Source organism: Hippocampus zosterae, chromosome 12 (genome assembly GCF_025434085.1).
Source record: "Hippocampus zosterae strain Florida chromosome 12, ASM2543408v3, whole genome shotgun sequence".
Lineage (NCBI taxonomy): Eukaryota > Metazoa > Chordata > Actinopteri > Syngnathiformes > Syngnathidae > Hippocampus > Hippocampus zosterae.
In genome coordinates, this window is record NC_067462.1 from 20410765 (window position 1) to 20423276 (window position 12512).

Consider the following 12512-nt stretch of genomic DNA (forward strand, 5'->3'; position numbering starts at 1 on the left):
GGGAGGCGGGGGACATTGAGCCCGAGTGGACCATGTTCCGTGCCTCTATTGTTGAGGCGGCCAATCTGAGTTGTGGCCATAAGGTGGTTGGTGCCTGTCGTGGCGGCAACCCCCGTACTCGCTGGTGGACACCAGCAGTAAGGGATGCCGTCAAGCTGAAGAAGGAGTCCTATCGAGCCTTTATGGCCTGTGGGACCCCAGAGGCAGCTGACGGGTATCGATTGGCCAAGCGGGCCGCGGCTTCTGTGGTCGCCGAGGCAAAAACCCGAGCGTGGGAAGAGTTCGGTGAGGCCATGGAAGCCGACTTCCGGACGGCTTCGAGGAAATTCTGGTCCACCATCCGACGTCTCAGGAGGGGGAAGCAGTGCACCACTAACACTGTGTACAGTGGGGATGGGGCGCTGCTGACTTCGACTCGGGACGTTGTGAACCGGTGGGCAGAGTACTTCGAAGACCTCCTCAACTCCACCAACACGCCTTCCTTGGAGGAAGCAGAGCCTTGGGACTCTGAGGTGGGCTCTCCTATCTCTGTGGTTGAAGTAACCGATGTGGTTAAAAAGCTCCTCGGTGGCAAGGCCCCGGGGGTGGATGAGATCCGCCCGGAGTTCCTCAGGGCTCTGGATGTTGTGGGGCTGTCCTGGTTGACACGCCTCTGCAACATCGCGTGGACAACAGGGAGAGTGCCTCTGGATTGGCAGACCGGGGTGGTAGTCCCTCTTTTTAAAAAGGGGGACCGGAGGGTGTGTTCCAACTACAGAGGGATCACACTCCTCAGCCTCCCTGGTAAGGTCTATTCAGGGGTGCTGGAGAGGAGGGTCCGTCAGGAAGTCGAGCCTCAGATTGAGGAGGAGCAGTGTGGTTTTCGTCCCGGCCGTGGAACAGTGGACCAGCTCTACAGGGTCCTTGAGGGTATGTGGGAATTCGCCCAACCAGTCTACATGTGTTTTGTGGACTTGGAGAAGGCGTTTGACCGTGTCCCTCGGGGAGTTCTGTGGGGGGTGCTTCGTGGGTATGGGGTACCGAACCCCCTGATACGGGCTGTTCGGTCACTATACCACCGATGTCAGAGTTTGGTTCGCATTGCCGGCAGTAAGTCGGAATCGTTTCCAGTGGAGGTAGGACTCCGCCAAGGCCGCCCTTTGTCGCCGATTCTGTTCATAACTTTTATGGACAGAATTTCTAGGCGCAGCCGAAGCGTTGAGGGGGTCCGTTTTGGGGGCCTCAGTATTGCATCCCTGCTTTTTGCAGATGATGTGGTGCTGTTGGCTCCTTCAAACGGGGCTCTCCAACTCTCACTGGAGCGTTTCGCAGCCGAGTGTGAAGCGGTTGGGATGAAAATCAGCACCTCCAAATCTGAAACCATGGTCCTCAGTCGGAAAAGGGTGGAGTGCCCCCTCCGGGTCGGGGAGGAGATCTTACCCCAAGTGGAGGAGTTCAAGTATCTTGGGGTCTTGTTCACGAGTGGGAGTAGGAGGGAGCGGGAGATCGACAGGCGAATCGGTGCAGCGTCTGCTGTGATGCGGACGTTGTATCGGTCTGTCGTGGTGAAGAAGGAGCTGAGCCAAAAGGCGAAGCTCTCAATTTACCGGTCGATCTACGTCCCAACCCTCACCTATGGTCACGAGCTATGGGTCGTGACCGAAAGAACGAGATCCCGGATACAAGCGGCTGAAATTAGTTTTCTCCGCAGGGTGTCCGGGCTCTCTCTTAGAGATAAGGTGAGAAGCTCAGTCATCCGGGAGAGGCTCAGAGTCGAGCCGCTTCTCCTCCACATCGAGAGGAGCCAGATGAGGTGGCTTGGGCATCTGATTCGGATGCCTCCTGAGCGCCTCCCCGGTGAGGTGTTCCGGTCATGTCCCACCGGGAGCAGACCCCGAGGAAGACCCAGGACACGCTGGAGAGACTATGTCACCCAGCTTGCCTGGGAACGACTCGGGATCCCCCGGGGAGAGCTGGAAGAAGTAGCTAGGGAGAGGGAAGTCTGGGCTTCCCTGCTAAAGCTGTTGCCCCCGCGACCCGGCCCCGGATAAGCGGTAGATGATGGATGGATGGATGGATGGCATGTTTTTGGAAACCGGAGTACCCAGAGAAAACCCTCGCAGGCACTGGGAGAACATGCCAACACCTCACACGAAGACTGCAATTGGAATCGAACCCTGCACCTCTGTACTGTGAGGCGGGCGTGCTAGCCAGTCGACCCAGCTAATCAGTCAAGACTTTTGTCTTTGTAACTTCAGGCAATCACAGCGGCAGGAAGAGCGAGACGCCAGCGAGAACATGAAAATACACCAGTTAGCATAGCGCTAGTTGGCACTTGCACAAAAGGTGGATGGAATTTTAAAATTAGCACTTCAGGTGACTGGATGATTGGAAGAACACCCTGGTTTCTGCCATTTGACAGTGTACGGCGGGGGATCCTGGTGGTTAACTGTTTCAATTTTGAAGTTGCTTATGCCGACCACAAAAAGGCACCCAATTCATTTTTATCATTAATCACCGCTGTTCTGTCTGACCTCCTTTCAGGCTTCCCAAATGGACCAAGTAACAAACGCTGAATGCACACAGTGCAAATGGGAATGTAGAGTTTGTAGTATCACATTGTAATCGGGTTATTATAGATACAGATTGAGAAAACAATGTATGCCTTATATTCAACCGAGTCAAGGTGGCTATTGGGAATGACAGTTACCTGCCACTGATGAAATTTACCCACATTTGGTTGGTTGGTGGGTATTAATGTCAAACAAATAAACAACATACCGTACATTTCCTGAAAATGTCAACACAATTTAAAACCCACCTTAATATTCTTTGACCCTTGAGGAGATTCTGCAGTCCAAGAAGGCCTTCCTTCCGCTCTGACCAATTCGAGCTGGCACAGTGGTTCAGCACCTCCGCCACATCCTCAGTCTGGCGAAGATAATGCGGAATGCCGCCGTTTCTTGAGCCATAAGAACGTTCTGAGCAGGCACTGGAGGCGTCGCTGTTTGCGTCATCATCGGAGTACATCCCTGGTGATTCGTACCGCCGTCTCATTGGCTTCCTCTGGAGATTTAAAAAATAAAATAAAACAGGAAGAGAGGGACAAATGTGCCAATATAACATTTAGATACTGTTGATGCAGCTCTGTGTACAAAACAAACTGGCGCATGAACAGCGGGTTACCACTAGCATCAGGCAGCCATTATGCTTTCTATGCTTTTCTGGGATCAATATGCTTCTACTAAAGGATTAATTTCATAATTCATATGCAGCCATGCTATGTATGTCACATTCTGCAATCCCTGAATTAAATTCAAAACAATGCACAGTATTTTCTGACGAAACACCAAGCCAGGCAGGGTCAAGCAGTGCACCTGGACAAGCAGGGATCATGACGACAAATACAATGTGGAAGGGTGAAATTCACAGACGGCAACATTGAACGGATAATAATAATAATAATAGTAATGGGAAAAATTGAAATTAACAGCGTGCAGTAAGAATAGAAATGGGGACTGAGAAATAATACTGGCACGTGTCGCATAGCTGCACACAGTTGGAATATGTTATACGGAAAGCAAAAAGCAAAAAATTATGAAAATACACGGACACCATTGTAACCATTCCGTTAAAGAAAGAAAGCCCTTGCAAATGACAAATGTAATAATAAATACAGAAAATGAACTTTTGTTTTTAAATTGTGAACACAATTACTGTATTTAAAAACTAGTGGGGGGCAGTGGGGGGTGGGGTGGCAGACCGTGACCGTTAATTCACTACAAATCAAATTATTCTTAAAATTCTCGATGAGACTTAAGAGTATTTTTGCCCATTCCACAAGAGGAAACAGCTGCGGTTCAAAGGGGTGCAATTTCTAGACTGTAAGAGTTAAATCCTTACACAGACGATCAATACGATTTCATCATGGCCGACAGAAGGCCACTTCAGAATAGTTGTAGGATGATGAGGACCACCTGCAGCGGACTGAGCTTTCTGAAAGTCGCTCATCAATTTCACTGCCTTGATATTCTTGAGATGTCAATGCACAGACATGCGCCAGATGTAGCAAAGCCACCACAGATCATTACAGAGTCTCCTCTGTTTCACAGTAAGTAGAGTGGGTTTTATTTTTCCTTTACAGTATGTACTTTTTTTGTATGCTAACCTCGAGCTAATATGATTTGATCAATTTTCAATCAATTTTGTCACATCTGTCCATAGGATGTTCTCCCAAAATATTTGTGGTTTGTCTTGGCCAATTGCATTCTCGCCAATTTCACTTCAAGTTCATTTAGTGATCATTCTGGGTTTTTCTTTCAATCACGGAAGGGCACCAACAATTTTCAAGCTATAGTGCATAGGTCTATGCTTAATTAGTGCATAATTACATGGAAATGCATAAACAGTGTTTATACTGTTTAATCTAACCGACTACCTTATTCCTGGAGTCTCCTAATAACTGAAATGAAGGACAACAATAAAGAAAAGAGGAGAAGGGAGAATGTTTAACAAACAAGAACATTCCTGGCTGCACATTTCAAAAGCTTTTTGACATCACACTGGATGGCAGAAATTATTTTAACTTTACTGCTCATTATCCTTTAAGTACATCCCTTTCACATGTATAATAATATGGCATAAAAGAATTTCTCTCGAAATTAACTGTGCTTACCAGAGCATCGGCCACTGCCGCCTCCACCTCTGTCCCAGTGTTAAGAACCCTCATAGCATTGACTGATGCCGAGATTCTAGCTTGGTGAATCAAACCATAACGCTCTAGAGATGGTTAAGAGATTAAAGGGCAAAAAAAAAAACATGATGATGAAATACATTAGGCATGACAGGTACATGTAACATAACTTACCGGACGATCAAAAACTGACTATTTCTTTATGTATATATTGGAACAGTAGGTTCCTTTATTTTATTCCTATATTACCATTTCGTCTTACTGTTTATTGTGTATGTTAAGTCACTCCATGTACAGCACTTTGTATGCAGTGATGGCTGTTTGAAAGTGCTCTATAAATATTGTTGACTTGACTTGACTTGACTTTTGCTGCAGACACAAATATGCAAGGTCATTTCAGCTTTGCTTTCCATGTGTTTACATCTGCATTTGATACACAACTCGGATTGCTTTCTGTGCTGTGTTTGAAACAAAACAACACATTCTTAATGAAGCATGTACATTGCAACAAGTACATTTGCTCATATAAGAAACAGACGGGTTTCAACTAGTGCGATTGAAATGAACATGCTAAAAATGTTTTAACACAAAGTCCTTTTTACGCAACCAAGTTTATTTTTTAAAGATGCAAGAAACACATACTTTTCCGGACGATAAGTCACAGTTTTTTTAAAGTACCGGAGGTGCGACTTGTGGAGCGATTTATGTGTGATCGGACATCTCAGTCCAGAAATGTGCACTGCTGGGAACAGCAAGGATACTGCGCAGAACCCTCAAGCTTCCTGGCCTCTGGTAGAGGACCCGAGCTGAATGAGGGACGGACACCACCCAAGGGGGGGTAAGACGAGGAATTTATTTATATATATATATATGTGTGTGTGTGTGTGTGTAGAATAAGAATAAATATATTTGTGGGGATGAGGGACTAGTTGTCATTTTCAATTAACAAAATGGACAGGAGTCCATAAGTGGCTTCATCTTCTTTTCATTTAACTTGAAAATAGTGTAATCGCCAATATGAAATGTGACTGACATGTAGCAGCAAAATAATTCGATGCAATTTATTTTCTTTGGTCATGGCAAAACAATGTTTTAAGTTTTACATTTTCTTTTAGTATTTTTTTTTCAAATAACTTCACATATTACTATATCAATTAATTAAAATATACAACAATATTTGCATTGGCTAAAGATATTGGCCTACTTTCATCTTGACAGGAATATTAAAAATGTGAAACATTCTTTTATTGTACATTTAGAATTGATAAAAAAAATTGCAATTCATTTGCAATTAATCATGAGTTAACTCGTGATTTAAAATGTAAAATGACTGATAATCTTAGTTTTTAAAAAAAGTGCCATAAGATTCATGTGTATCAAATCTAGATATAAAAACCTGGAAATACAATTTATTCATCTTTTCCAAAACTTTGAGAGGGGAGCAAATATCATGGATGTAAAATGCAATTAAAAAATGTATAAATAAATAAAGGAAGAAGATTGAAAACATCGGTTCAAGGCGAGCATATATCATGGATGTAAAGTGCAGTTTGGAAAAAAAAAGACTGAAGACATCAGTCTAAGGCGGGTATTGTCAAGCATGGCACTTTGTCAACCTTCCAAAATTAAATAGAAGAAAAAAAAATCAATGCTTCGTGCAAATGGAAAGGAAACACTTACACCCCGATTTCCCAAAAAGATGAAGAAACACCAACAAGTGCTCCAAAGAGGAAAAAACATAATTGATCTGTCCCAAATAAAATCAACAAACATCAGAAGGAAGACCCACGTCAACAACGGCTGAAAAACTCAACCAACTGCCTACAACCTTTGAAATGACCAAAACATCACAACAATTACTGTGCAGTCTGTCTGAACTCAAATCAAGTGGAACAAATACACATACTGGTGTTCTTCATGTGCTGAACAAATACACCATCATTTCTTGATTTTCCAACTAAAACCAAAGAATAAAATCTTCCAAATAAAAGTCTTGCCCGCAGTTACGACAAAGCATGCAAGTACAACAGACAACGGGCGGGTATGAGACAAGTGTTTTGGGGTGAACTAAATTATTGGGGCTGGTCAGCTGGGACATCTATTCATGCAGGTCACCTGACGGGCCATGGGGGTCAGCAGTGAGAGCACTGGTTGAACGGGAGTGCCGTCGGGAAGCTGCGGGGTACAGGAGAGGTAGGCAATATGCGCACAGGGAGATTAATCACATCCGTTAATGTAACGCAATCTGTTTTCGTTTACATCTTTTTCTATTTTGTACGGTGGTAAAGCTATTGGTTTGTGTTTGTTTGATGTGTTGTTTTTGCAACGTTTGCTGGTTTTTGTAAAGACACATTTCATCTACATCGTACACTATTTCGGACTGGGATAATGAAATAAAATGATAAAATTAGCTCAGACTTCCACCTTCTACTGCTACATTGTCTCACAGGAGCCCAAGTTGGTCTTGTTCCTATTCATATTTAAAAAAGGTTACCGTATTTTCCGCACTATAAGGCGCATTCAATTTCCTCAAAAGCCGACAGTGCGCCTTATAATCCGATGCACCTTCTATATGGATCAATATTGTGAGCTATTAGAAGTAGTATTTTAAATTTGCTGAATATGACCTTAATACGGGTCCTTTATGTTTCCCGACATAATACATCAGTTAAAAAGGCCAAGAACACATTTGAGTCAAGTTGTTAGTATCCTCCGCAATCACAAGTTATTTTTTCAACCCAAAGAATCCATCATAAGGCAGGCGCAGGGAAAGGACCCGCACAGTGCAAGAACGTGCATAACTGTTAATTAGGGGTATGTTTTTTGAGCATAGACAAAAAAAAACAGTAACAGCAAGTGGCATCTTGTGGAATATCGTTTGTTTGGGACAATCTGGGCTGGACCAGCTGTTCCAGGACAGCTAGTAGCACACAGATACTTACCCAGAGGAGTAAAGCCACGAGCAGGGCTGGTGTCACGGCTGCTCTCGCGACTAGTGTCGCGACTGCAACCCTGACTCATGCTGGGGCGGGGTATGCGGCTCCGGGCTAGCGTGCGGTAGGGAAGAGCAGCAGGGAGAAGAGCTTTTTTACCACACAAGCTGGCTGTGAGGACAACAGTTAGGTGGAAGAGTCAGTATGCATTCATGGAGGAATGTTAGACAGGCAGTGATGGAAAGTAACACATAACGTATCGAAAGACCATTTTGGGCTCAATGAAAAAAAAAAATGCTGTGCTGCTGTTGTGTTAATTACCATACTAATGGTTACAATAAAACATGTTTAATAAATTTTTTACCTTCTTTCTTATCTAACAAAAAGAGAAAATTTGCTTCAAACAAAAAAATAGCAATGCAAAGACATTTAAAGGGTTACAAAGACAAAAAATACTTGCTCTCAGAGTAAATTTGTGAATAAAGAGCAGACATAACGTTGAAAGGTTACATAGTTTGTACAATAACAATCCAAAACGTAGTTAGTCAACTTCAAAGGTTACACTGGAATAAAACAAGAACAATTAGCATGCGAAAAAAACAATCATATATTTTCTTGGTCAATAAACTCACACAATCAATTGCTTTTTATAACGGACAATAGTAAATTTCCATCAATTCGTTATCTGCAGTAACACAATGTAATCTGCACTACCACTTCTGGACAGCCACGGATAAAGCAATAGCTGATGACAATCAACTAAATCACCTTAAACCACCAGAAGCAAGGATGAACCCGTCTTACTGTATCTGTATGTCAGCTGCACACTAAAGGTCAACATGCTCTGTTGTAACCAGCGTATTTATTTGCTTGATAAGGTCCAGGTTTTGACTTTCCTTCATGTTTATCTCATAAGTAAAAGTCATCCAGCATCATACTGCAGTGTGAAGTAGGAAAAACAGCAATCTACCCAATACAAATTGTGTGTTTGAAGTGTCCCGGGCATACCTAAGCCCATTCGACTCGGGCTAGTCTCTCGGCTGCACCCTTGGCTGCGAGGGATCCTGCTGCGTTTGTCAGCTGGTGTATTGGAGGCAGATGCTGTTGCCCGAGGGATCCGACCATAGCTGCTGTGTCCGAGCAGTTTGCCTGGGGAGCTGGAGCGACTGCCAGCTGTTGACAAGTACGCAGTCATAAACATACAGGTATGCAAACAAAAAGCATTAACAATAATTACGGAATTTTTCTGACCATAAGCCGTAATAAAAATCCTTTAACTTTCTCAAAAATTGACAGTGCACCTTGTAATGGGGTGCGCCTATAAGCTGTTTTACAGGTTGGCCATCAAAAGTGTTGCCACTCCAACTGCCGCTCCAATGAATCCATCATTACTAAATTAAATATATGAGTATATTTTTTTTAATTTCCTCATATTGTGAATATTTTTTTAATAATAAGAATGTACTCCCACACTCCAACCCTACATCCTGTAAAGAAGAAAATGGTTGCATCGTGCACTAATTAAGGAAAGCCCGAACATCTTTGCAGTAAAAAATGTTTCAGGAAACCATACCTAAATGATGTGGTGCTTCAGTAAATAAATGAAGTTATATATTGAAAAGCAAATCCTACAATATGTACTATGAAAAGGCAAAGCATGGGAACCCTCAGGAATTTCTTACATTTCAGAATAAACTGATCATCTGATTAACTGATCATCAACTGATCATGGATAAACTTATACCACAGAAACCATTTTATATTATTGTATTTTTTGTAGAAGATAGCAGGTCAACTTTCAAAGGACGGAGGAAAAAGTGAATGAACACTTGTATTCAATAACTGGTTTCGCCTCATTTGGCAGCAATAACCTCAACCAAATGCTTCCTGTAGATGCAGATCAAATGAGCACAATGCTCAAGATGAATTTTGGACAATTCCTCTTAATGAAACTGTTGCAATTCAGCGAGATTCCTGGGATGTCTGCTGTAAATAACTACCCAGCGGTTATGCTACAGCATCTCAATGGGGTTGAGGCCAGGCCATATTTTCTTCTTCTGAAGTCATTGGTTTGCTTCTGTGTTTTGGATCAGTGTCCTGTTGCAACACCCATTCTCTTCTGAAGGCCTTCAGCAAAATATCTTGACACATATCCGAAATCATTTTTCCATTCACAATAGCAAGCTGTCCAGGTTCTGAGGAAGTAAAGCACACCGATACTGTGTTGTTTCCCCCACCATGGCTTCCAGTTAGGATAAAGTTTTGATGTTTGTGTGCTGTGCCATTTTACCAGCACAGATGGCTTAGTGGACTCTTCCCAAAGAGTTCAACTCTGGTTTCACCATCATTTTTCAGCTTCATACAAGTCAATAATTTTTCATTATAGGTTTAGTTTAAGCGGGCTCTTTGTTGATTCCTGTGATTTAGATAAAGATCAGAGCACATTTTATGACCAATTTACACAGAAATTTAAGAAATCCCAAAGGGTTCACATACTTTACCTCCCACTGTATCCAATGCAATGCAAAGAGGCTTTATTTTCTGTAACAGCAACAAATGAATGCGGGACCAAATGAAACTGAATTAGGACAAAAAGTACTGTTGACAAAGATGGGGTATGAACTCTAAGTAGGAATGGAAATGTGACAAGTGCTACCAGTTACCAGACAAACAGAAAGACAAGAAAGAGAGTTGCCATGGACAATTTTGAGGTTCTAATCATCTTCGCAACACAGAAACAATCACAATAAAAGCATGCAACACAGTGGTGAACTGAAAGTAAAGCCCTAAAGGATCGTGACGTGCAAAGTTGTGTAGCCTCAGGGGATAGTATTTTAGCCATCCAGCTTGTGATTGGATAAAGCCTTACCACTGATGGGATTGGCTGATCTGGATCCTGAATGATGGAAGCAATAGGCAGGACAATTGAAGAACAAGAACGGTCAAAATGAGACACAAAGGGTTATGTTTGTTGATTTTATGCAGCAAGCATTCTCAGGGCCCTATGAAATTGAGAAGCTGTACATGTTTAAGAGTAAATTTTGTCACTTTGAAGGTATATGTGGCTGATTGGGATTTTTGACAATTAAATAGGTGATTGAATTCAGTAATCAATACACATATACAGTAACTGCTGTTAATTGTTTCTACATCTGATTGAAAACAAAAGGCAAGTGTCAACTACTCATTATCTGTTAACATTTGTGAGGTTTTTATTTTATTTATTTAGAAATATTGACAAGTGATCTGCACTGGATCCTTACTCTTCCGCTGCTAGTTGACAGATGAAACACTGTTGTTTCTTTGCAAACATCTGCTATTTGAAAATTTGAGGTACGGTCGCTGAAACTCAACTGTTGAGGAAAAGAAGACTGCGTTTTATCTTGTTTTTCTGCAATTTGCCATCTATAAGTTGTTCTCATATGTTGATGCTTGATGATCAATCTCAATTATTCTGCATCACAGAAATCATAGGGCACCACACTTGAAATGACTCTGAATTTAGTTCCAATGACAGAATGTGACAAGTAATATATCTGTACAGACAAAACCACAGTTCAATGCAAGCTAACATAGTGTGAAGACATGGATTCACGAACACACACACACACACACACACACACACACACACACACACACACACACACACACACACACACACGCAAATTTGTTAGTAAGTGGTGGTGCATACATAATAACAGAGCTAAGAAAAAGATCACACTTCAATATTTAATTTACAGATGACAAAATGTGCACAATGAATGTCACAACTATGGATGACATAACTGCCGTGAATTAAATTCTGTTTATACATACGCTGAGACTGAGAAACCACTTTTGCTCGGCTCCGACCTCTACTATCCACCACTGAAGGACTGGCTCCGCTTGCACTGCCGGAACTTTGCCTTCTGGTACGAACACGACCTGAATGAGAGTACAGTGGAGACAAGGGCAAGATATCGAGTGAGAAGATGTCATTTTGATGGCTAATTTAACCCTTGAAATGCTGTAAAAGAGAACATCCGGGAGCCTTAATGAAGAGGATGAACTAGTCCTGAAAAAATCCAAAGCTGGAAAACAAACAACCCATGTTCATTAGGTTCATATTTTGACTCTCAATCCGTTCATAATTTCTTTTTTTGTCACCATTATCTTGTTCAGGGTCCAGGGTAAGCTCAGCTGAAAGATAGCTTATATAAGCTTATAGCTATAGGCTAACTACTATTTTTATACTGTAATTACATTGATACCTATGAGCAACTTTAGATACTGGTAACCAGACATGCATGTTTTTGGAACATGGGATGAAACTCGGGTACCCGGAGAAAACCAATGCAAGCGCAGGGAAAAGATGAACACTGGTCTGAGCCTAGATCCAACCCCTGAATTTTTGATAATGATGCAGATGTGACATCCCCATCAGTCACATGACATATGTCAGAGAATTATAGAGGCTAGAAATTTTACGATGTATTTATTTTAATGTACAGTACTCTATATTAAAAATTTATGATTAATTTTTAAATAGATTTTAAAAACGAGAGTGGCTCATATTTGATTTTTTTCCATGAACAAAAAAAAAATTCATCAACATGTTAGAGACAGATCTCAGTATGAGGCAGTGAAGTTCCGATATCAATGCAAAATCCAACCAGAATAAAGATTTTTAACTTTATAATAAAGGCAGACAAACTGATACAGCTGTTATTTTTGATCTCATAGGGTCAAAATGTTGCAGCTCGATGCTGAATAATAACCATTCTAGTGATATTCTTCACTTAAAGGGGCAGGATTTTAGAAGGTTATTTTTTTTGTCTCTTCAAATTTGACATGCATCATTTTTTTTGAGCGGATTGGGACAACAGGGAAAATGACAGCAAACAGGGGATAAAATACAGAAAGACATA

General features: G+C 41.9%; 2 protein-coding genes across 45 annotated transcripts in view; one reads left to right on the plus strand and one right to left on the minus strand.

Annotated features, from left to right (window-relative positions):
- LOC127612067 (cell surface glycoprotein 1-like) overlaps window positions 1-12512 on the plus strand; it is a 259014-nt gene that overhangs the window by 220459 nt on the left and 26043 nt on the right. The window lies entirely within an intron of this gene.
- clasp1a (cytoplasmic linker associated protein 1a) overlaps window positions 1-12512 on the minus strand; it is a 121403-nt gene that overhangs the window by 33325 nt on the left and 75566 nt on the right. For 12 of the 44 annotated variants that reach the window (XM_052082953.1, XM_052082952.1, XM_052082954.1 and 9 more), the window contains 8 exons: window positions 11422-11529; window positions 10475-10501; window positions 8614-8778; window positions 7615-7776; window positions 6788-6847; window positions 4655-4758; window positions 4418-4441; window positions 2801-3045 (listed from right to left, as the gene is read on the minus strand). In XM_052082953.1, coding sequence (XP_051938913.1) covers window positions 2801-3045; window positions 4418-4441; window positions 4655-4758; window positions 6788-6847; window positions 7615-7776; window positions 8614-8778; window positions 10475-10501; window positions 11422-11529 — 895 coding nt within the window. The remainder of the gene's footprint in view (window positions 1-2800; window positions 3046-4417; window positions 4442-4654; window positions 4759-6787; window positions 6848-7614; window positions 7777-8613; window positions 8779-10474; window positions 10502-11421; window positions 11530-12512) is intronic. The other 32 variants (XM_052082989.1, XM_052082974.1, XM_052082990.1 and 29 more) reach the window with 15 other exon arrangements.